This window comes from Furipterus horrens, unplaced genomic scaffold (assembly GCF_987537825.1).
Source record: "Furipterus horrens unplaced genomic scaffold, mFurHor1.1.pri manual_scaffold_7, whole genome shotgun sequence".
NCBI classification, from domain to species: Eukaryota; Metazoa; Chordata; class Mammalia; order Chiroptera; family Furipteridae; genus Furipterus; species Furipterus horrens.
The window spans coordinates 126,531,617-126,556,091 of NW_028327177.1; the positions used below are offsets into that span (position 1 = coordinate 126,531,617).

The following is a 24,475-nucleotide window of genomic DNA, read 5'->3' on the forward strand; positions in this document are numbered from 1 at the left end:
GCACAATGGAAAACCCAAAGGATTTGGGAAAGCAGGTGTTTGCAGGCAAGGCTGAATGGCAGGTGTGTGGCTCAGCTTCTGTGCCCTGATGGGCAGACTAAAGTCAACATGAAGGTTCCTTGTATAAGTTCCAGCAAAGTAGACTTAAAGATCATATGTGATCAATCACTGCTCTTGTTGTGTTTATGCAAATGAACAGGCTAAATTAAAAAAACTGGACTTAATGCAGTCCCTTTACTGGCAAGGAGGGTAATCTTAAGGAGAAAAATCATGACTCAAGGAAAATCACAATGCTCAGTGCAGCTAACTGTCTATAAAGTTTGTTTTCCATTTGAAAGTTAAACCAAGTCTGTGACATTATCAAGGATGCTTTATTTACAGGCAAGAAGAATGTCAAATGCCTTGCAACTGGATGTCTTCCCAGTAGGACAGTCTCTCAGATTAAGAGACTGGTTTGTGAATCGTGTTGTGTGATTTAACATGCATGTTCTTTCTGTTTTCATAGGGCATAAGCCTATGATCTCTACCTGAGTAATTATCTGTACATATAGGCCTCACTTAAGAAGCCCATCTGCATTGCCACCTCCTGAGACTCAACGGTTTGGCTGAACTAAGTGGCTGAGTTGGTGAAGTATGGGGTGGTCTGCAGGCTTCACTTTAAAACTGGTTTCTTTTCTGTCCTAATGGCTTGGACAGAAAGGGCCCAGAGGTCTGAGAGGGGGGAAATCCAAAATTTATACCCCTCAACCCAAGCTAAGTATAGTGGGCAAAAGGGCTTTGAACAGGTGTGACGTGCCCTGCACACCTTCCTCCAAAGAAGCCATTTCTTTTCCTAACGTGGAACATTGAAAAAATTAATCCCTGCCTTTTGTATATAGTGGTTATAGGTTGAATTGTGTTTTTTTAACCCTGTTGCCAAATCTGTTGCCCTCAGAATACGACAAGAATGCCAGCTTGTCCAGCAGTACCAGCCCTTGGAAACCAAGCATGCTGCTACCCAGGAATAGCCAACTGACCTGGACTCTGCAAGATTCTTCCCCATGTGGGAAGGGCACCCTCCCTTACATCCCCACTCTTATTAGGGATTTCTAGACCCAAGGGTAGGTAAGACGACGACCACGTTCAGCAGGAAGCAGTTAGAGGAGCATGAGATCTTCGCCCATTGTCCTTTATAAGATTATAAAGTGTCTAAGTCTGAGAGGGGGGAAACTGTTACAGAAACAGGGGAGTCCAAAAATCCCCAGAGTTTGCTGCTGGGGGATGGGGAGAAGTAAGCAGCTTTTCAAGTGCTTCCACATGCCTGAGGCTGGTGGCTACTGTCTTTCTTATGCAAATGGCTTTAATGCATCCAAAGCCTCAGGCAGATGGGAGGAGTCTTGAACCAGGGGACGGTGTGGAGAAAGCACACAGAGCCTAGGTAAGGGTCTGTGAATGGTCAGAACTGTTTGCAACGCCCACTGCGTTAGATGACGCAGTCAGGGATATATAAGCAGCTGCAGACATTTTAGCGGGGACTCTCTGGGACTGTCTCTCAAGCTCTCGTTCGGGCTCTGGCTCTCAAGCTCAGACTCTCGCTCTGGCTCTGGCGCTCGGACTCTCTCAGACTCTCTCTGGCTCTTGCTCGTGCTCTCACTCTGAGACACTCTCGCGCTCGCTCTCTCGCTCTCTCGTGTGCTCCCTCCACGTGGCTTGGTGAAGGGGCCTTCTCCATGTGGCTTGGAGAAGGGGTCTCCAGGCTGCTTTAAGAGGCTCTCGCCATGCAGTTTTGAGAAGGAGAGAAGATCCACCCGGTTTGCAGAAAGAAGGCAGTTTGCAAGGAGGCTGAGAATCCAGGTGGTTCTGCATTGAGAGCTGGAGGGCACCACAGCACAGAAAGGACCTCCCCAATCAGATTGAATGATTGGCAGCTGCTGGTAAAGCTGAACTGTGTTGGGAAAGTAGGGAAACGGTTTCTCTGACTTCCCTAAAACTAGCCTGGTTTGGAAGGGGGGGAGGCAAGGATATGTGTTTGTGGGTGTTTTAAAGAGCATAAGACTTAACAACGGAAATCCGCAAATAACTAAATCTATATAACTGTTAAATAAACAATTCGTTTTCTTTTCACCAAACTCTGGTATTGAGAGTTATAATTTTGGCGGCGGGCAATCGGGCCCCTAACTAAAGAGCCCGTGGGTTTGTTTTCAACTGGAGCAGCCCAGGGGTTCTGTAACAATGTGGCAGAGAAAAGGAAGTCTGAATGAGTAATACCCAACCGAAACGAGGGCCGGTGCTACTGACCAGCTCCAGAGTAAAAGCCATGAAATGAATTTTTGCTGCATTTTGAGTGCATGTTAGAGCCGACACACAGCTGCACCCAGGCACAGGCCCTGAAATACAGGGCTTGTAAACAAAAGGATCTGGGTGGGTAAGAATTTCAACAGCAATGCAAAATATGACTCAGGCCTCGGTTCTGCCCCGCAGGCATTTCCAACTCTCTGACCTTGGTTTCATCATCACTTTCACGCTGCGAAGCTCGGAAAAGACTTACAAGGAGCTAGGCGTATTTTCCTTCCCTTCCCTCGGGCTTCTCTGTGTGAGTGGGGTGGAAAGCTATGTAAGGCAATGTGTACCAAAGTAAAGATGGGCTTTAACCAAAGTTTTAGAGAAAACAGCCAACAGGTAGAACGCTCAGGGTCCAGAAGTCCCTGGGAGGACAGTGGTTTGGTAGGGACTGCCATTGCAATCAGTATCAAAGGGCCCCTCTTTGTAGAATTTCACAAACAGTTATAGAACAGCCAAACTTTACTGAGTATGCACACGTGCAAGGGCCACACTAAGCACTTCAACATGTCCCTTCACCCAACCCTTTCTTCACCTGGATTCAGTCATATCAAAATTCTGATTTTACAGATGGGGAGATTGAGGCTTACAGAGGGTAAGTAGCTGTTTTAAGATTGAAACAGTTCTAAGACTCAGGATCTTCTTCCTCCATTCCTATAACCTCTCCATAATATTTACTCTCTGTGAAATGATGGTACCCAGAGAAACAGCTTTTCTCTTTTCTTGGCAGGCAATCTTAGGGAAGACATGATAAAATTACAAAAATCGAAGTGCCTCCTAGTTTCTAAGGACCTCAAGTGCCTAACATGTAAATAAAGGCTTTAAGTGACGTGTACAGAGCGGCCACAATTCCTGGCTCCCAGGGCATAGCCACCTTGCCTCCTTCGTTCTCTGCATGGACCCTGCTCTGAGTAGCCTTTTTCCACTGGTAAATTTCCTATTAAAACAGATGGGGATATGGGACAGGCCATCAGACATAATCAGAACTAGGCTCTGAGTAGAAGGGTACTTGGAAGAAATAGAACCAAAAGAATGTCACATACATTCAAATGACAGAGGTGAGCCTGAGGTCCATGAACCCAAATAGGCTGCAAATAAAGAGTCTTTGCATGAGCACAGAGCCAAACAAGAGAGGCCCATTCCCTCCACCTAGATTTACAGACGTTCATTTTCCAGGGTTTGGGTTTTGCCATCAGTTTTGTTTTTCTTAAATGATCTCTACTCCCAGGTCTGGAGAACAATGCCTTTTCCTTCACCCCAGCTGCACTTAGGAACCTCGTGGATCTAGTTTAGCTTTAAACCACTGAGAAAAGGCTGGGGCAGCCAGAAGCCCAAGGCTTCCAGCATCCTCAGAATGGCGACTCCTGTAGTCAGGATCATCTCTCTCTCCTCTTGCCCCTCCCCCACTGAGTCCAAGTAGGTTCTGATTGGAATCAGGGCTAACTAGACTGACAATGACACAGAACTGGGCACTTGCCTCTCCCTGTTGGGACTCATCAGAGAACACTGGCTGCCTGTTCGCTCAGCCCACCAGACCGCGGATGATTGTCCCACAGCTCGTCCCTGGAACTTTGCTACTAGCAAGGCAGGCGTGAAAGCACTTGAGCACAGTGAAATCATTACGTACAGCTGCACACTGCCTCGTTACTCACAGCAGCGAGCTTAGAACTCCAAGCCACCAGAAGAACTCATCCTATTCCCAAGCTCTTGTGACCATTTCCCAACTCCTGTGTCTCCTGGTCTTTATACCTAAGTGGCTGCAGATCTTAGAAGGAGTAAAGAAAACACAAACAGCTATTCCTGAGTCACCATTTCTTTCCTTCATTTTTCTGCGGAAATCAGAAAGTGACCACAAGAAATGAGGTGCTCTAGGGCACACGGGAGGTGTTTTATGACCTCCTATCTAATCACTTGCCTACAAAGGACGTAAGACTGTCCACAGTTAAATGTGCAAGGAAATCAGCTTGTGGTTCTTCCCGTTTGACTGGGCATCTTCATTTTCCCTCTCTGAGAAGGAAGTGGTGACACAAATCTGCCCTCTGGTGGACAACGACAAGAATTAAGGATGAGAAAAGGAGTGAACGCCCGTAGAAATAGGATGAAATGAGAAATGAGACTTGGCTGAGTTTCCCAGAACTAACCAGCTGATTGAGATTTTGCCAATACTGCTGAGACTGAATATGCAGATCATGTCTGCCAAAATCTGACTTGTTATTCCATAGGTGTAATGGCTTCTCCGCGAAGGAATGACTTTGGAAGGGAGAAATCATTGGGTTAGGAATCAGCTGTGCCTGGCAATGAAGAGTCATGTGACTTTAGGTGGCTCAATCCTCAGCTGTTTCATATACCAAACTGGGATAATAGTACCTCTATCATGGGAGTGTGATGAGAACTAAGGACATTTTGAAAGCGTTATTTGTGCGATGATTACACTTCACGGACTCAGGCACATGGCGCAGTGTTTAAGCACCCAGACTCAGCAGCAGCAGATCTGGGCTGAAATTTGGCTCTGTCATTCACTAGGTGTATGGCCTGAGGCACGTTTTCTGACTCTCTCTGTGCTTCCATTTCCTCGCTTGTTACCTGAGGACAACCTACCTGCCTTACAGGTGAACCCAGGCTTGCAAAGTGGTTGAAACACTAACACATTGCAAAAATTTGTTAAAAATTCATCATATTCTACTGTCAGACAAAAGAGTGTGTATTGAGCACCTACTACATGCACAGCACAGAGTTAGAAGCACAGAACTGTTTTTAGTCTAGCCAGGGAATAATAGTAAAAATAGCTAAGATTTATTAAGCACTTAAAGTGCCAGGCTTAGAAGCACTTTCTCTGTACCCTCATATTTCCCTGTTTAATATTACTATTAAACAGCAGCTAGGAGAACAAGAATTAAAAAAGATATTAAAAAAAAACAGCAGCTAGATAGAAAAGCATACACTGTATGACTTATTGATATGAAATGTTAAAAAGACTAAATGTAACTTAAGGTGATAGAACACAAATCAGGGGCAGCATGTGGGGACTGGGATTTGACTGGTGAAAGATACAAAGAGAACTTCCCAGATCATAGAAGGTACTACATCTTAATTGTTTATGTGTATCTGTTAAGACTCATTGCACAACATACTTAAAATGAGTTTATTTCATTTGGGTATGTTTTACTTCAATAAAGTTGTTTTAAAAAGAAACTTGAGAAATACTGATAAATTGAAATGTATGAAATTTAGTTGGCTCTAGGTTAGAACAAATATTATTTAAAATTTAAGATAATTGGATACTTACAAGAAAGTTATAGCCTGTAATGCTTTCATCAGTAAAAATTAAGAAGCAAAAACAAATGAACTAAATAAGCATAAGAAACTATAAGAAGAATACTATAGACCCCATTAGAAAATTTTAATAAAAATAACATTAGAACTAATTAAACAGAGAAAAACCCAAAGAAAGATAAGAGAGAAACATTAAATATGTAGATCTCTGAAAATCCTGGGGAAACACACATTAGAAATGATAAAAATTTATGAAATTATAAAAAAGCTACAAATAATGGTATATCTAAATATAAAGTGACTGTAAGAGACTACTAAAAGAAATGCATGATCTTTAGTAAAATATTTCTGAAATGAACCCAGAGAGGTAGACATTTTGAAGCAATTGTTAAAAGAATAACGGGCTAACATGATAGCTGGTAAACAGCCAGTGTCTCCCACATGCCCCCGCTGCCACATCCTCTCCCTCGGGAGCCCTGTGGAACCCCACTGCCCAGCCACACTCACACAATCTATTGATCCAAGGGTAACGCCAAGCACAGTGGTGAAGCACCGGCTCTATAGCCAGTGCCTGCCTCATCATATCACACTACCTGTAGGAGCACACCTTCCTTATAGCAATCTGAGCCTAGAAACGAATCCCATTTTGCCTGTAAACCCAAAAATAACATGGTTTTAATAATTACTGGGTTTGTAGAAATGCAAGTTCCACTTAAATAAATGGAAGATTCTATTTTATTTGGGTCAAAATGTTACTGGGAGTTGTCTTCCATTTCAGCCTCATGGTACTTGGATCGCCAGCCCACACACTTGTATCAGTCTACAGTTTTTATAGTCATATTTGTATTTCTATTCCTAGTCAAATATTTAACAACTCATGTTTTCCAGTAGAGTTGTGCCCAAGCACTTTCTTATCAAATGTTTTCATGGCATTTTATTATGAATTACTTTTTCAAATGTCTCCTTTATATTCCAGCTGATCATATTCACTTTATAAAATTGTGACTATAAGCAGCAGTTATATTATCTATAAACTTCCTTTCAGGATAATAAAGGGGTGCTATGAACTGAGTTGTGTTTCCCCACCCTTCACCCCACTCATATGTTGAAGACAACCCCCAATGTGATGGTATTTGGAGATGGGGCCTTTGTGAGGTCATTAGGGTTAGATGAGGTCATGAGAGTGGTGCTCTCTTATAACTAGAGACACCAGAGATACAAAGTCTCTCTCTCTCCCTCTCTCAGCCCATGGCACCAAGAAAAGGGTATGTGAGCACACAGCAAGATGGCAGCCACCTACAAGCCATGAGAAGAGGCCCCAGAGTGAAACCCATCTTGCTGACACCTTAGTCTTAGATGTCCCAGCCTCCATAACTATGAGAAAATAAATTTCCATCACTTAAGCCACCCAGTCTGTGGTGTTTTGTTATGGTAGCACAAGAAGACCAATACAGGGCGTGTTATGAAATATTTTTATAAAAGGGGAGTAGGGATTAGGACTAACAGGACTGATTTCACACCAAAGTTCTTCCCATAAGACACCCATTCAAAAAGAAATTGTTCAGTTTTGGGAACCTGGCTTCTCCCTTTGTACAGCATCCAGACTTTCTCAGGTGTATTATCTCTCCCTTCCTGTATTGCATCTGAATGACCTGACCTCCTATTGGGAAGTTGAAGAAGAGCTGTTCTTCTCCTTGTACCTAATACTGCCAACTGTGGGCAGAAGACCTGAGTTCAGCCAGTTGCAATTTCCCTTCCATAACTTTAAATCCTGAAAAGACTGATGTATACATGGAAGGAAACGTCACACGGTAGCCTAGTGCCAAGACTGGCTCTTCAGCCTTTGTCAATACTCTTCCAATAAATTCTCCCTGTGATTTAAGAAGGCATTGTTTTAGAGATCCTAACCAAAGCAGTAAGAACAGAAAACAAAAAAGAGTTACATGTAGTAGAAATAAATGCACAAGATAGCCTTTATTTTTTGATGGCATGATGGACTCTCTTGAAATCCTAAGAAACTTTATTCAAATTTTAGTATAAACCCAAGAATTTGGTAAGAGGACTGATACAAGTTTAAAATGAAAAATTAGCGCTGAACTGTGTGGCTCAGTTGGTTGGGCATTGTCCCATAAAGCAAAAGATCACTGGTTTGATTCCTGGTCAGGCACATGCCTGTGTTGCGGGCCATTGATGTTTTTCTCCCTCTCTTCCTCTCTTTCTTAAAATAAATTAATACAATAGTTTTAAAACTGGAAAATATCAATAGCTCTTCAACTATAAGTTATAAGTAGAAAAATAAAAATTACAAAATCTACTCACACAGAAAAAACCCATACAATACACAGGAATAAATTTAGCAACGGTAGATTAGGACATAAAGAAGAAAAGCATAAAATAGTAAAAGATCTAAAATAAGACCCCATAAGTGGACATACAATCCTGGATGGAAAGGGTAAAATTGCAAAAATTTTAAAAATCACAGCCTGTTCTGTTTTGTTTTCTTCTTCTTCTTCTTCTGAGGTGAAATAAGTTGAAAGGTGTTTTCCTTAGTGGTTGCACCAAGTTAGTCTTTTTTCTTTTAATGTTCTATTTTGTAGTTTCTATTCCTCTGTCTTTAAGTTTACTAATGTTTTCTTACATAATGTATAATATACCATTCACCTCAATCAGTGCATTTTCCATTTCAGACATTTATAATTTTTAACTCTAGAAGTTCAATTTGGTTCTTTTAAAATATCATCTCTATGTTTACTTACCATGATCAAGCTTTTTTCTAGCTTCTTGAACATATGGAACAGAGTTATAATAATTGTTTATAATTATTTTATTTTATTCCATCACCATGTATCCCCTTTCACCCTCCTCTGCATCCAACCCTCTTACAACCACCATGCTGATGTCCATGAGTTCTTTCTCAGCCTGCTCTCTATCTATGAGTTTGTCTCTACTATACTTGTTATTTCAGTTTGTTCATTTGATTCCACATATGAGGTAAAGCAAATGGTACTTGTCTTTCTCTGCCAATTTTAAAAATTATCCTTATCTAGTAATTCTATTATTTGTGCCATTTGGGGTTGGTTTTGATGTGGTTTTTTTTTTTTTTTTTTTTTTTTTTTCCTTTTTGATGTGGGTCATATTTTCAGGCTTCTGGACTTTTTGATTGGATGCCTTAAATTAAAAATGTTTTTCTTGTTATGTGTTGGCTGTTATTTTTATTACTATAAATATAGCTGGGCTTTTTTTCTGGGATGTAGTTAAGTTTCCAGTTTTGCTTTTAAGCTTTCTGCAGTGAGCCCAGCACAGCATGTAGTCCAGAGCCACGATAGTTCACTACTGAGAACAGACAAGACCCATCTGACTACTTTTCTTAATACCCTAAGTTTTCTACTCTAGCCGGTGGAAAGAGGAACTCACCCCAGTCGGTGCAAACACTGGATATTAATCCTTCTTAGCCAGTAGTGCTCAGCTGGGGGCAATTTTGCCCCACAAAGGACACTTGGCCATGTCTAGAGACATTTTTGGTTTTCACAGCTCTGGGGTGGGGGTGGGGTATTGCTACTGACATTTAGTTGGTAGAAGCCAGGATGCTATTAAATATCCTACAATGAGGCCCCCAACATGAGGAATTTTATCTTTCCCAAAAGGCCAATGAGGTTCGGTAACAATGCCTAATCCCTCTGGGTGGTTTTTCCCTGAGCTTTGGGCAGTTTCTTCATAGGCAGGTGCTAATCAGCACTCAGAGTCAAGGGGGAAGCGCTTCTTCTCTGAAGCATTCTCCTCTCTGGAAATCTGCCCTGAGCTCTCATAGCCTCCACTTCCCCTGGCCTCAGAATTCTGTGTCCTCACTTAAGGAGACTGCTGGGCTTTGTCTGGGCCCCCAACCCCACCCTGAATGCAGCCTGGAGCAATCTTAGGGTTCTCCTCATTTGTTTCTCTTCTCTAATGGATTGCTATTCTACCTGTCTGATGTTCAATGTCTTGGAAGCCAATTTTTCTTATATTTTGTTTTGTTTTTCATTAAAAATTTTTTTCGAGATGGAAAGATAAATCACATCTCTGTTACTCCATCTTGTCTGAGAGAAGTCCTGCTTTTGATATTTTTGAGAGTTTATTGGAATTAAATCGTTGATCTAGATTGGGGGTGAAAGCTAGTTGTCCACAGCTGAATTTTTCTCAAGAAGTGTTTCAGTTGTTTAATTTTTTTCTTTATTTTATTTTTGTATTTTTTAAAATTACCATTTACCCCGCATATCCTCTTCCACCTCCACCCACCCCCCCTTGCCCCCTGCAATCACCACACTACTGTTGCCAACACTGAAAATGAATGGATTTTTCATATAGGAATCCAGGTTTCCATTTATTCTTGAAATATCTTTTCTGGGGATATCTCAAAACAACTGGAGGATATTTAGAAGGCCAACCTTTAGCAATCAAGGCATTGTTGGGGGTTAAAGCTGGGTTAGATATCCTCCTCACCGCCCTCAGATCCATTCTCTGTTTTTCTCCACTACCCTATATCCAGAAGGCTGACTTCCAGGGCTGCATCAACAAACCTCCTGGCCCTACACCTTCCATTTGGGTTCAGTCAATCAGAGGCACTGGCAGGGGAAGAGGCTGGGAGGAGTCTGGCTTCCTCTTTGTTGGCTTACTGAAGGTTGGCCAAGTCCTTTGTAAATGCCCTCATCTATATGTACTGTACTTCTATGGCAGTGGTTCTCAACCTTCCTAATGCCGTGACCCTTTAATACAGTTCCTCATGTTGTGGTGACCCCCAATCATAAAATTACTTTCGTTGCTACTTCATAACTGTAATTTTGCTACTGTTATGAATCATAATGTAAATATCTGATATGCAGGATGTATTTTCATTGTTACAAATTGAACATAATTAAAGCATAGTGATTAATCACAAAAACAATATGTAATTATATATGTGTTTTCCCATGGTCTTAGGCGACCCCTGTAAAAGGGTCATTCGACGCCCAAAGGGGTCACGACCCACAGGTTGGGAACCACTGTTCTATGGTTTCCAGTGACCCTGCCTAAATGCAAGAGGGCTAGGAAACAGAGAAACCAAGAGAATGCCTGGTGAACAGTACTGCTATGACTACAGAGACTTCAGCAGAAATCTTGCTTCCTCAGGACCAGGCTAAGAATGTGGCTTCTAGGTTGTTTCCTAGAACTCTACTGGAAAAGAGGACATGGCAGGGCTCTGGAATCCTTGCTTTACCCTTTCCCAGCAAGTTTCATTTTGTTGAAAGGGAAAGAGGAATAAGAGGGAGTTATTTTGAGAAATCCACCCACGGATTAAGAATTAATTGTATTCCTAGAGACTCTTCTGCTTACATTCTGTTTTTCAGGAAAGCATTTCATCAATATGATTAGGATCACCTCCCTCAATCTAGTCTATTTACACAATCTGTTTTGACAGCTCTGAGCAGAAAGGTCCCTAAAGGAAATATTAGATACCCACCCTATCACTTTACACAAATCATATTTTGCACTCTGTGATCTCAGCTTAATGATATTCAGCTCTGGAGCACAAATACATCCCCTTCCCCACATACAAGCACGTATATGCCTTTTTGCACACTAATTCAACCCACTTTTTTTGGTGCTTTTCTGTAACAAGAATGTGGTCTCTATCTGAAGCTTTCTAGTCTAATTAGTTGATTAATTAGATCAACAATCACCTTTTGAGCACAGCAAAAAATTGGAATCCTGGAAGAAGTAAAGTGTCAAAGAGTGTTCTTGAATTTTAGAATTGTAAGATAAAACCTGCCTGCCAAGATTAAGAAAACTGGCAAATATGTAGGGTGGAAGACATATAGTCTGTGTATTCACTACCCCAGAGCTGAGTGTAGGTCAAAGTGCAAGAACAAGCAGATGCTATTCCATGACAGGCTTAGACTGTAGGAAAAAAAAAAAAAAAAAAAAAGAACAGTTAATCATTGAACCAATTAGACTTCAAGTCTTGCTCATCCCCTGTAAAACAACAGAAACAATAATAAAAACTATGCTCTAGAATTTTAAGTTTTCATGACTAAGTATTTTACAGGCCTCTAAAATGTTTATGTTTAAAGTATAAACTTATATTTTATACTTACGGTACGCCCCAGAACCCATAGTACACTGCAGAACCGATGGGCTCCCTGGGGGCAGGGCACCCATGTAAGCACTGTGACCCTCGGATCTGCCTCTGTGTGGTGGGATGGGTGGAACTAGATCAGTCCTTATGGTGCCTTCCAGCTTCCCAGTTCAGTGACTAAAGGACTGATTGTTGGTCTGGGGACTTAGGAAGCAGACCAATCAACAGAAGGCCGTGTTCCCAGGGCTTATTACCAGAAAAATGGTAACAAGCACAGGCTGTTGCAGCAAATACTCTGACTGCCTGGGGGCCTGTGGAATAGGCTGCCATTTGGTGTCTGGGATGGGGAAGGGGAGGGGATCAGAGCAATGGCCATGTACCTGTTAAAATCGACCCTTGTTATTAGAATTACCATGATACTCTCAGTAACCAAATCCATCCCAGTTCCAGAAGTCTGGGCTGTGGGTTGTGGGTAATAACCTGGCAGTCCCACAGACTCTCTCCCAACTAATTTCCTTGTCAGATCCCTTCTTCAAACCTGCTTCTTACTCCAAACTAAGTGTAAGAAACCGCTTTCTTTACTTGTCAAGGATGAAATCCCCATCTCCCCTTAACAAATTATGTGAGATAGTCCTTTTTATTACTTATGATTTTCATGTGATCCTCTTATCATTTTTTAAAATATATTTTAAGAGGATTAAAAGATTGATAATTTTCCCTGGGAGTGGAAAAGCAAATAGAAACAGACTTTATCACTTGGTTATGCACTGGTTTCATATGATTTCTTAGCAATTTGTGTGTAGCAGGCTGTTTCAATAAATGCGCTTCATCAGCTAAATCTTACCAATTAATGTACTTTGTGCATTTTCTCACTGGATTTTCTATGGCCCTTGTTCGTCAGAGGGCCACAGTTGTTTTCTTGGGATGATATGCGAAGAGCAGAGACCCTGACTTCTTTGTTTACTAAGTTTAATGTCTCATTCCAAGTGTCACTGAGACTCACTATCTCAAAGAGGTATCTGCACCTCCATGCTTATTTCAGCATTATTCACAACAGCCCAGAATTGGATACAACCTAGCTGTACATCAACAAATTAATGAATAAATGAAAACTGGCACATATATGTCTCTTACACAATGTTAGATGTCAATTATATCTCAATAAAGCTGAAAAAAATGTTCAAAAGTATCATTGAGTTAAGCTTTTTCATTTATATATTGTGGCTAATAATAGCTGTACTGAAATTTACCTTTGTCAAACCTTTAATAAAATGATGGATCTAGCTGACAATTAGCAGTGGACAATGGCATGATCCAAGGAGAGACAATCCAAACATCATAAGTCTCCTGATGGAATTCTATGAGCTATGTATGAATATTGTTGCCAGAAACATAGAACCTGAATCAGATCAAGTCTTTGTGCCTAGTTACCACTTTGTTGGAAATGCAAGGGTCAGGGGATGATGTTATCACTATGGGAATGCAATCAGCAAAATCCAGAACCTGGAAAACTAGACAGAAAAAACGCTCAGACTCCTTCAACGGATTGCTAGAAAAAGCAAACAGGGTATCAACAGGAAGACATGTAGATTCAGAGCATTAAGTGACACATCAACCAGATGTGTGGGACCTGTTTGGACCCTGATTCAAACAAACCAACTGTAAAACAAACAAAAACAATAAACAAACAAGAAAAACAACAAAATGTTTTGTTTTTTACATATATAAATATTTTAAAATACATATACACTATATATATTTTTGAAGAATCCTTTTTTGTTAGGGCTATATATGGAAATAACTGGATTAGATGACAGGAATTTTTGTGATTTGCGGTGGAAAAGAATGGGGTGAGATTATAGGATGAACCAAGAGCAGCCACGAGTTTATGGTCGTTGCAGCTGGAAGACATCACACGGGGGTTCCCTGCTCTCCACGTTCCTGTGTGTTTGAAATTTTCTGTCATTGTTTTTGAATTAATTTTTTTACAAAAGCTTTCATTTTCCAACGCATCACAAATCATGTTATAAAATTAGTAATTAATGATGTCTACTAATACTTGGAGCTACTCAACAGTTCACACGCAGTTTATAATCTTTCTTCCTCCTGGATACTACTTGGCGAGGTAGGTGCTCGAATCAATACATCGCAGATGAGAAATGATCAAAGAAACCAAGAGCAATTACAGCTAGTAAGCTTCAGCCCAGGACTAGAAGTTTAAGTTTTAGCATTCCAAATCCGGGTTCCTTCACACACAAAGAGAAGCTTTAAAATAGAACAATGGGAGTGAGATAAGAACAGACTTTTTGTTTTTTTGTTTTTTTTTTGTTTGTTTTGTTTTACAGAAGCTTCAGGACCTTACGTGAGTGGAACGGCTGGGGAGATCCTTACTCTTCGTGGCCACCAGATGGCGAAGGCTGCTCGCTGCCCAGAGAACCGCGGCCCGCAGCCCGGCGCGGAGACCGCTGCGAGACCCGAAGGCCAAGGGCAAGACGCTGAGTCGTCTTTCCCGCCAACAGTGCGGGGAAACCTGAGTCGAACCTAAAATTACAAAAGTTACTGTTCGAGCCTTGTTGCCTCCACAAGAGCCTGTAGAAGGGAATTTACGGATTTGTAAGGAGCCAAGAAGGGGCGCATGGGTTAAAGCTGGGGGTGCACGCCCTGCTGTCTGAAATAAGCAGTGACCCTGCGCTTTGCGGATGATCTGGGACCCAGCAGAAGCGGGGCTCTTCCGGGGCCATCGCTGAGGGCCTGCTCGGTACCTGGCGCAGCTAAATTCTTCCCCTGGCGAGCTCGATGCGCGTCCTCCGGGACACGCAGAGGGTGTCTAGCGCCGATGGAGAAAGGGTCAGAGGGCTCAATGGATGGCCAGGAGTTTACTTTTCCTTTAAGCCGTAATAAGGAAACATTCGGTGGTCCCCAAGGTCAGAGTCCCTATCTTTTTTTTTTTTAAGTTTAACTTCACGCTGCCACGAACCACTCATCTTAAGGACGGTGGAGGAACTCCAGCTCGTGCTGGGATGGGGCGGGCGGGAACCCCCGAGACCACAAACTGTATGTGCTTGGCCCAGGCCTCTGCGAGTCTTAGGATGGAGTCCGACCCTCGACAGAGACAGGTGCAGGTGAAAGGATTCCGCGGGTTCGAATCCATGCGGGCTGGACCTGTGAAGCGCGCCTATTAGTAAACCTAAACTGGAGGGATGGGGGTTTCACAGAATGGGGCTCAATCGGACTTGCCAACATAGTTTCGCAAACCGCCTTTTTAAAGAGCCTCCAGATAATGCCGAAACCTCCGCAAGGTGAAAGCTAAACTTTTGGAGTCGGTGTGCAGCGGGGCGGAGGCCATTGCGGCGCCTGCGGGAAAAGGGGAAGGACGCAGAGTCCAGGCGAGTGGAAAATGAGTGGTTTCCGTTTTTGTCCCTACTGGAGCCTCAGTTTCGATTAAAATCAAGAGCCGTGAGGGAATGGTTTTATTCCGAGCGTTTCCATGACACCTGCGAGCTTTTATAAGAACCCGCATCACCCCCCTCTTCCCACTCGTTTGGTTCAGAAAGAAAGAAGGGACTGCCCTTGCACCCAAGTTTAAAATTAATCCCCGGTGACTGGTAAGGACCGAAAGCTGCTGTGGAGCTTCCACGCGCTCCATTGCGGAGCTGGGAGATGCGTTGCTGCCGATTCTCGGCGGGCTCCAAACTCAGGCCCTGGTTCACAGACTGAGACTTGGAAGCCTTAGTATGCAGCTGCGCTTCCCCCCACCACCTCCCGTGGCTTTTCCGACTGTCCCTGCCTTTCCCAGTGGGCGACTCCCCACCCCATACCCAGAATAACTACCGTACGTCCCAGCAATTCTCAGCTTCAGCGCCGAGGAGGGAGAGAAATCCTGGCACCTCGGGGGCGAACTCGTGCCGGCGGGTTGGGGGGTTGGAGGAAGGCCCTGGTCCCCCTCAAGAGTTCTCCCCAAAGCAGAAAAGACTTCCGGGGACTACAGGTGGGCTGCTTTTTTAAAAAACTCTAACAACCAAAAAGTGTATGACGAGGTAAAGGACACTTGTGGAAAATGACAAACAGTATTTCCAACTCAGAGTCGAGTCCTTCGGCATTTCGTTTTTCTCTTCCGTTGCGGTTTACTTGTCTTAGTGTATTTTTGTTTGGGGCAGAAACGGAGTTGAAGCAAGTCAGCAGACTCCCAAGCCGGTGCCTGCACGCTGCGCAGGGAACGCCGCTTTCTCGGGAGCAAACTCAGGGACCCTGGCGGAGAATGTAAACAAACCCGACGCCGAGCCCTTGATCTTTATTTAAATAGAGGCTTGTTTATCGGTGTCATCCTTGGAGGATTAATTAGATACATCTCTTCACAATTTGGTGTCTGACACTCCATCTTAGGAATGCCTTATCACAAGGTGTTAATTGGGGCCACTCAGCCACTAACGTTTCCATTAAACACTGTGAGGGACTTTTCACAAGTACCAGGTTCTTTTTACTGTACGGTGCAAAAATATACAGGACTCAATAGACTGGGGCCAGAGTCGGCTTTATCCCGGCAGTGATTAGCAATTTCGGGCTTTCTAGGGGGCAGAATAGGAGAGCGCCCTTTCAAAATTCCATAGCATCTCCTAACACGCTTTGATTCCTTGGGGATGGGAGACGGACGCGCTGAACAGGTTAGGGGGCCTCCTCCCGGAGTCTGAATGTCATCAAGAATACAAACATGACTCAGTTATCTAAGTTAACTTATTCAGTAGGCTATTTTTCTAAATCTGAGATCACGTTCATTTTGGTGGTAGAAGGATGCCTGTGTTTGAAGTGGTAGCAAAAGTGTAATGTGAAATGCACTTAGTAATGAAAGCACAATAAGTAGCCTTGCTTGTCAAATAAAACTCAAATACATAAGCCAGATTGCAAAGCTTTCGCTTCTAGCACAGGTAAAATTCTGGGCAGGTTTGGCAAAGCGTTTTTTGAACCTGTACGACCAGTGACGCGGCGCTCGAGTCCGAGCGCTCAAGGATACCGGCGGCGCGAAGAACTCGGGCCCCCCAGAGGGTGGAGGGACTGAGAAACTGGGGAGAGGCGATGTACAAGCTCCCAGCGACCTTAATAGGACGCGGAAGGGGAGGAGGTCCCGGCTGATTGCTCGCCTCCCAGCAGCTAATCCTCTTAGTCGCTGCATTTCCGCGCCACAGTTAGCAGAATGACCCTCCCAGCCAGACCTTTACCCCGGGAGGGTCAGGAGGGGGCTGGAAAGATTTGCAAGCTGGGCATGAAGCCGTCTGCTGATAAACCTGGCGGGACGTCTGGCAGGCGGACAAAGGGTCCTCCGCCCCATCCTTGGTTTAACTCTCCGGCGGGCCCAGGGCTCAGCCAGAGGATGGGGTAGCCACCGCCCTCTGGGGGGAATGAGAGCCAAATAAACGGAGCTAAGCGCGAGGCTGACGGCTCCGGGATCGCTGTTTGCTGAGTGGCGGGACGACTGGAATCCTCGTGTGTAGGTGTCACGTCCGCGCCGCAGCCCCAGAGTCCCGGGGCGAGTTCGGCTGCCCGCAAGGCGCCCGGGCCAGCAGCTACCGAGGCGCGCAGCCCCGGGGCTCCGCACAAAAGCCGCAGGAGGGAGCAGAAACTGAGCTGTGGGAGGCCACCTCCCCGCCGCTCCTCACGTACCCGGAACTCGTGGGCGCTCAAAGGGCCGCGGGGGTTCCCAGGGAGCCCACATGGGTTGAGGACCGATGGTCCCAAGTGAGCCTGAGAAAGAGCCCACGGCCCACGGCAGGGCCGGGAAGCCAAGGGGCCTATTTTTTTCCAGGTTTGGATTAGCCTGGTGTAGGCAGGCAATCTTGCATGGGGGCAACCTCCACCCTCCAGTCCCAATACCCAGTGTCCAGACTTCCCAGGGGGGTGAGGAAATACTCCCATTCGTGTTCGAGGGAAAAAGATAAAAAGCATCCCCTCATGACTGCAATGTCCATATAGAGATTCTAGAGCCTTCCATGGCAGGGAGAAGGGCTGGTGGGTCAGTGTTCATGCCCGGAGAAGGGTGAAAGAGGAAGCAAAGTAAGATCTTTAGATTAGAACCCACAGTACAGAAGACAGAGCTATGCCTGTTCCCTTAATGAACCACATTTATTTTTTAAAAATGACTAAGACTGTACATAAAAATCCAAGATTTCTAAAAAGTCTATAGGAGCTGTGGCATGAGGTTTTAGTTAATTCACATTACCAAGTTGGGTGGTAGTGGGGATGGCAGAGGAAGAGGATGAGATAGGACTTTTCCTTAGACATGGGTTCAAGTTAAGTACAGAGTAGCTGAATACATTCTTAACTATTTTAAAAATAAACAGAATATTCCCAAATAGAAGCAGGAGGATGAGGAGAGAAACTACCCCTCCGTGCTCCTGCAGCTGCTGTTAGGTGATCTGTAAATTCTTTTCAAAGCCAAAGCACCAATTTTACATAATCTCAGACACCTATGTAGACAATTTGTACAATATATTCCACATTATTCTACAGTGTATCTAACCACACACAACTGTACACTTTAAATTTCTTTATCCTCTTTCTGACTTTCTTTTTTTCTTTCTTTCTTTCTCTCTTCTTTTTTTTGGGGGGGGGTGACTCCCTCTTTTGTCCTCTCCCGAGCCTTATGAGCCCCCCAGGCACATGGCAGAGGCCTAGCAAGTGAGGCAATCCTGAACTGGGGCAAAAATAGCTTGTTCTGAAAGCCTGGGAGGAATCAATTGGATAAAACCAGTACCTTCACAAGTTTTTCTTGTCTCCCAGGCCCAATGTCTTTTGTCCCTAGCAGAAGGTAAGAGCAAAAAGTCCCCTGTTGAAGTTTAAGGACCAGCCCCTCTTTTCTAAAAGCAAAATACCTTACCGATTCTGGGCTTCTATATGCTTACAGACTGAAAAATATTGTAGAAATAAGAACCAAAGCTTTCAACTCATTTGATACCACCCAGCACTCACTCAATCTTCACATCCCTTTTCTCTGAACATTTAGTGTTTCCAATAAATAAATCCAGAACCTTGAATAACCTTCAAATTTTAAAACTGTCAAGTCCTCCATGAACTTTATTTTAGAAAGAAAAATAAAATGCTAGGCTTGTTTCAGTTACCTGCAGCAATCAAAAAGCTTTGGCACCTTCTTTTAGAGAATTGCACAGAACAGGATGCATCAAGGTGGAAGGCAAACATCTTTTTGGCAACCTAGGCAAAGAAGACAACAAAAAAGACCACCAAGTCCATCCGCAAAAACTTAGCTCATTTTTATAGGTTAAAATAACTCTTTAGGGAGTTGTGTAAAAAGCATAATACCCTCCCATGCCTTTTGAGGTGTCTTTACTGTACTCTTCAGCATTAATGTCCTCACACTTTATGGAGGGAGAATTTTCATTACTAGAGGTGCTGGGAGACAGCCGCCTTCGCTTACAAGCACTGGTGTATACCCCCGAATCATTGGAATCCAGAGACTTGATGGAAGGGGGTGTCTCTATCCAGGAAGAGCTAATTTCTTCTTTGACTTTATCCTTGGAGAGCTGATTTTCAGAGAACACAGGGGGGCTTGTTCTGGAGGTCCATGGGAGTCCAGCCGCCATCTTCCTCTGGTAAGAACCTCGACCTCCCCACCCTGCCATTGCAGGGAAGGCCGGGTCAGGGTAATACCCCAGGGCATGGGATGTCTGGAGGGGCAAGGATTTAATACCATATGGGAGCAAGGTGCTGGAAGTATACTCAGACTCATAGGAACTGATGTCTAGTTTGTTGGTCCCAGGTTGCTGGACAGGTGTGACAAGCCACCGCTGGGGAGGGTTGGCCACCTCTTCGTTCTGTTGGGGTGAAAGGAGGCCATTGGTCTGTGGCACGGTTCTCTCGCCATTATAATATCGGGCTTGAGGTAAAGTGTTGACAAAGGGCTCCGGAAAGAAGGACTGAACGCCGTACCGACCTCCAGGGACAATCTGATGGGATCTAGGAGAATCCGTGGGAGATGGAGTTAACCTGTCATTTTCTGAAGCCGTGTACATGCTACAATATAAAGAGAAACACTTAAAAAAAAAAAAAAACCCTAATGTTGTCCCCAAACAAACCAAATTCCCAGAAATGAAAAAGTATCGCGTACTGGACTCTGTGTTGGAAGCACTGGTCTGTTGGTGTGGAGAGCTGGAGGTAGGCGATACCCTGGCCCATTTGAACTGGACTCTTGGCTGGCTCATCAGAAAAAATTTCCCACCACATAGGAAATAGTTCCCTCCCAGGCATTCAGTATTTAAATTATAGAAAATCCACCTTTGCAAGTCTTAGGCTTTGAGGAACTCAGAGCAACTTTCCCTGAGAATGCTGGTGGTGGTATGAGGAATTCCAAATTTAAAAGGCATTTGCAGAGCCTTGCTGTTGATGTGAAAATTACATCCTCTTAGTTTCAGGTTTTTCTTATGTAAAAGGGAAAAAAAGAGGGGAGCAATAATAGTTGCTTCTGAGAGGATAAAATAGTTGGATTAAATGGAAAGGTATGTAAATGCAGATTATGAAAATTTCAGATCTCCACTTAAATGTAAAAAAAAAAAAGTTCCTCATTTTCAAGCCCTTAACATTTCTTTAGAAATTAAAACCCTTCTGTGAAAATTCTAAAGCAAGATTAGTAAAAAAAAAAAAAAAAAAAAAAAAAAAGGTACAAATTACAAGCATGAAAGCTTTTTCTAGAATATGATCTCAGGAATGTGTCTGATTATGAATGTCCTGCTCAAAGATGACATGCAAGTATGAATAACAGCAGCACTTACGAATCATAGTTGTCCCTGAAGCCTTTTGCAAAAGGGTTATGATCAATCTTTAGTTGAGTTATCTAGATAAGGGAGAAAAATAGTGGTTGAGTGCTTTATCACACTGTACCTAGCTTTGAGAGTCTTGGGATATTTGGGACACTCACATCAGTGTTTTGGTAGGCTGTCACGGCAATGAACTGCGTTTCTGAGAAGGTAAATGTCTGAGTCTTTGAAGGCTCATTCAAGTCCTCCACGCCATCCTCTGTAACTTCAACAATGTGCAGTCGTGGTTGGTACTTGTGTAAAGACTGTAGGACTATCATCTGGAAATGGTACAGGAATAGAGTGGCCAAATTGAAAGTCTCTCTTAAAGGTTCAACTGAAGTAGGTGATTTTAACCAACTACATGTTTTGGAATGGGACTTCTGCTTGCTTCCCACCAACAGCTATCTTTTTCTATTACCATTGTTAAGGTCTTATCATTGCCATTTTTGGAAGTTAAAACACAGTCGAGCGTGTGTATTTCAGAAACACTTTTTCCTCTTGGTTTTCTAAGTCCTCAAAAGATTTCTGTATTTCTGTTCCTAACAGTCAACTCACTTATTGAAACACAGTAAGAAAGTGAAAATGGAAAGGTCAAAAGAAAACACACACACACGCACGCACACACACACACACCAGAGACAGGCTAGCAGACAGGTTAACACTGCAAATATGAGTATGGAAACTTGTTAGAAAGGAGATCTGTAGCCAGAAGACACCCCTTCCTCTGTCACTCTACCTGAGTGTTGTTGTTATTGGCGCCTTTGTTATTGGTGAGTTTTAATTTTCCAAAGGAAATTTCCTGTCTCATCCAGTGGGAACCAGTATTAGGAGATTCTGGGTGGACATACATTTTGTTGCCTAAGAGAAAATGAAACAAAACACAAAACCCAAGCATATAGCGCTGTTTACAAATGGAGGGTAGTGGGGGGGGATGTCTTGTTAGCTATGGGCAAGTAGGACGTACAGCACAAATCTCCCCAGCACTAGTTGCTTAAGAAGGCCAATGGAGACCATCTGGACTCCACTGATACCCCAACCCCACCTCCTCCAGGGCCCCCTGTACTTCCACAGCTTTCCTTGGACAAGGTGCTTTTCTTAACAGTACCCCAAAATATAAAAATGGAGCCAACAGGGGATGCCTCACGTAGTTCGAATAAAGCTGGAAGGACAACATCTGATGGAAATGGTTGCATTTTTATGGGTGGGCTCAACCTTGGGAGGGAGGGCTTTCTCAAGTGAAGATTAAAGTGCCACCCAGAGAGTTTATGACAATTCGTGAGCATTCTTTTCTCAAACGCAGAGGCCGGAAGGCTGCAGTAGGGTTAGGGTTAAAGTTCTATATGTTGGGGTAAGCAAGAAATCTGACTTAGCAATTCTCTCCCTTAGTCAAACAATAGAGACAAAGAAACTCATGCTGACACCTCCAGGTTCCCGGTGGGGGAGAAACGCTTGTGTCAAGGGTTCCCCACCTCCCCTCCCTGCCCGGGCCTCCTCACTCCTCACCCTGCATGTTATTGTCGGCTTTGCCGCAGGTCACCCACTTGCCCCCCTGGAAGCGCCAGTGGTTGGGGTCCGCCAGCACCACCTCTACGAACACGTTGTAGTGGGCGGCAGGATTGAGTCCGTTTATGTTGAAGCTCAAGAAAGGAAACATGCGCCTGTGCAAGGGAATAGAGCCAGGAGAAGCGACTTAAATCACCCCGAGCAGGCCCGTACTCGGCCAGGTTCGAGGACACCTGGGGTAGGTTGGGTGTACGACATTTAGAAGTCTACAGAACGAACAGAAAACCATTAAAGTGGCCCTTACTATGTAAAATACTTTTAGGTTGGCAACTCTTTGACCATCCCCTTTCCAAAATAATTTGCCCCCAAGTCAATATTTCCCAGTCACGTGTTTCTATGCCATCTCCCCACTCAAGTTCTCTACTTTTAAAGATGCTTATTCATTTGTTTTCCACAATGTGAAGTCATTAATTTTTACACGTACAAGTATCAGAGGACAACATTAAGCTGTTTTTGTAAAAAAATTTTTTTCAATTCTACTAGTAAGGTTAGAAGTCCCTTTTGAGAGTCCCTCTCAGCACCCCGCACTTTCCGCAGCGGTAACCACTGTGAGGCTGGACGTGTATCAGAACTTTCTCTCCCTCTCCAGCCAAGTCTGGCTCCCGGGCCTGCCGAACCAACTACCCGGACCAAGCCTCCGACGCCCGGGCTCTGGTCCTCATGCCCATGCTCCGGAGGCGCCCCATGGAGACCCTGGCGCCTAAAACTGCGGGAGCCCATCTACTGCGCTCAGGGGGCCAACCCTTGCACCTCCCTCCCATCCCCTGTTCCTCCTGGGCAAGCAGGGAGCAGCTAACCGCCGAACAGGCGAATCTAGTAATTCCAGCTTTGTGGACAAGCCTCAGTTTCTATTTCCGCCCCCTCCTCGTCATTCCAGGTAAGGGTAACGGGAGGGAGGACGCAGCCGTAACATTAGCACCCAGCACAAACCGCCCTTGAACGTAAGGGAAGGACATCGAATTGGAGATGCGGCGTCTCCACTTACTGCTCGCGAAAAACATTTTCCAGGCAAAGTGCATCCCCGGGCTTCCTCAGGTCCACACTTTCACGGTCCACCCCTCGTGCCCCAGTCCCCTCCGCGCTGCGCTCACCTGCCCTGTTTCGTAATGATCATCTCGGTTTGGTGGCGGTGGAATTTGAGCCACAGAGGCCGGTTGCATAGGTAGACGTGGGCACGTAAACTGGAACCAGAAACCTCCAGGCTCCCCCATCCTCCGCAGGAACCCGCGGCTGCTGCCCCGGGGTACGGGCCATAGAGCGGAGCCCCCTGACTGTACTGATAGGCTCCCGGGCCGCCTCCCCCGCCTCCGCCTGCGCCCGCGCCACTGCTCGCGCCGACTCCCGGGCCGAACTGCGCCCTCCCGGGTGGGCACACAGTTGCTGGGAAGCCGCCGGAGGGCAGCATGGAGCCATAGGGGTAGCGCGCCCCGTTGGGAGCTGGGTACACAGATCCGTGGGGCGCCCCGGCTGCCGCCTGGTACGGAAAGAGGGAGCAGGGCGCGGCCAGCTCGGAGCCCTGAGGCCCGGGGGACTGGAGATAGTAGCGCTCCGAGCTCAGGCTGTCCATGGAGTAGCGCGCGGTGGCGGCGGCCGCCGCAGTAGCAGCGGCAGTCGCGGCTGATGGCAGTTCCTCTTCCCCGCAGGGGGAGCCCTTGCGGCCGTCCGGGGGCCCCTGCTTGGCCACTGCCGCGGTGCTGGCAAAGGCGTCCCCGGCGTCGGCGTCACTGAGCATGACCGCGGGGGCCCCCGCGCCGGAGGCTGCAGATTCCCCGCTCCCTGCCTCGCACGAGAGGCTGCCTGAGAACTTCTTGGGCGCTTTGTCTAAGTCCAGCCTCTGAGGCGAGGGGGTCGCGCCGGGGAGGTGGCCGGCGGTCGCGCCACCGCCGCCTCGCGCACTCTCCAGTGGGTAGAAGTGCGCGCCAGGCAGGTTCACCGAGCTCACCAAAAGCTGCTCCCCTAACTGCATGCTTTTACAGAGCGCAGACGGCAGTATTTCCTCTCCTCCCTGCGGCCTTATTATAAGGGCAGGATGGGGGAGCCAGCGCCCTCTTCCGAGGGGAAGGTAACTTCCCCTTCCTCCGGTGCCGGGGCTACCCACCTGGCTACAAGCGAGCAAGCTAAGGCGCTCTCGAGCGTACTGAACCCAGCGTCTTTTCCGAAAGGAAAGCACACTGAGTTTGAAAGGTAGGAGGTGGAAATTGATCGAGAAGCACTCTTCTTTTCTTAGCCGCCCTTCTAGCCTCTCTGGACCCCCACCTACTTCCCACACTCACACCCAGGAAGAAGAGGACTCGGATCTCTGTTCCCATCCACCCACCAGCGCTAGCCTTTCTGCCCTTCTTGACTGCCAAGCTATCGGTCAAGTTGACCATTTGGAAACTTGCAGGTTGTCATTGGCTGCTTTATATATGTGCAGCCAGGGAGGGGCTTC

At 45.2% G+C, this 24,475-nt stretch overlaps 1 protein-coding gene across 1 annotated transcript; it reads right to left on the reverse strand.

The window, feature by feature from the left end:
* Positions 1-17,775: 17,775 nt before the first annotated feature.
* Positions 17,776-24,010, reverse strand: EOMES (eomesodermin). The gene is made up of 6 exons (XM_090283030.1): positions 23,136-24,010; positions 21,985-22,139; positions 21,218-21,339; positions 20,601-20,759; positions 20,455-20,516; positions 17,776-19,699 (listed from the first exon to the last, which is right to left on the reverse strand). The coding sequence occupies exons 1-6, from the start codon at positions 24,008-24,010 to the stop codon at positions 18,961-18,963; spliced, it is 2,112 nt and encodes a 703-aa protein (XP_090139156.1). The 3' UTR covers positions 17,776-18,960.
* Positions 24,011-24,475: the final 465 nt, after the last annotated feature.

What these genes read in the sequence shown, in the direction of transcription:
- EOMES (XM_090283030.1), bottom strand. Translation starts at nt 24,010, where the DNA reads ATGCAGTTAGGGGAGCAGCTTTTGGTGAGCTCGGTGAACCTGCCTGGC. An exon ending in ATCATTACGAAACAGGGCAG is followed by an intron (nt 22,140 to 23,135) that starts GTGAGCGCAGCG and finishes TCCCTTGCACAG; the next exon opens with GCGCATGTTTCCTTTCTTGA. An exon ending in TTCAGGGACAACTATGATTC is followed by an intron (nt 19,700 to 20,454) that starts GTAAGTGCTGCT and finishes TTTATATTGTAG; the next exon opens with CATGTACACGGCTTCAGAAA.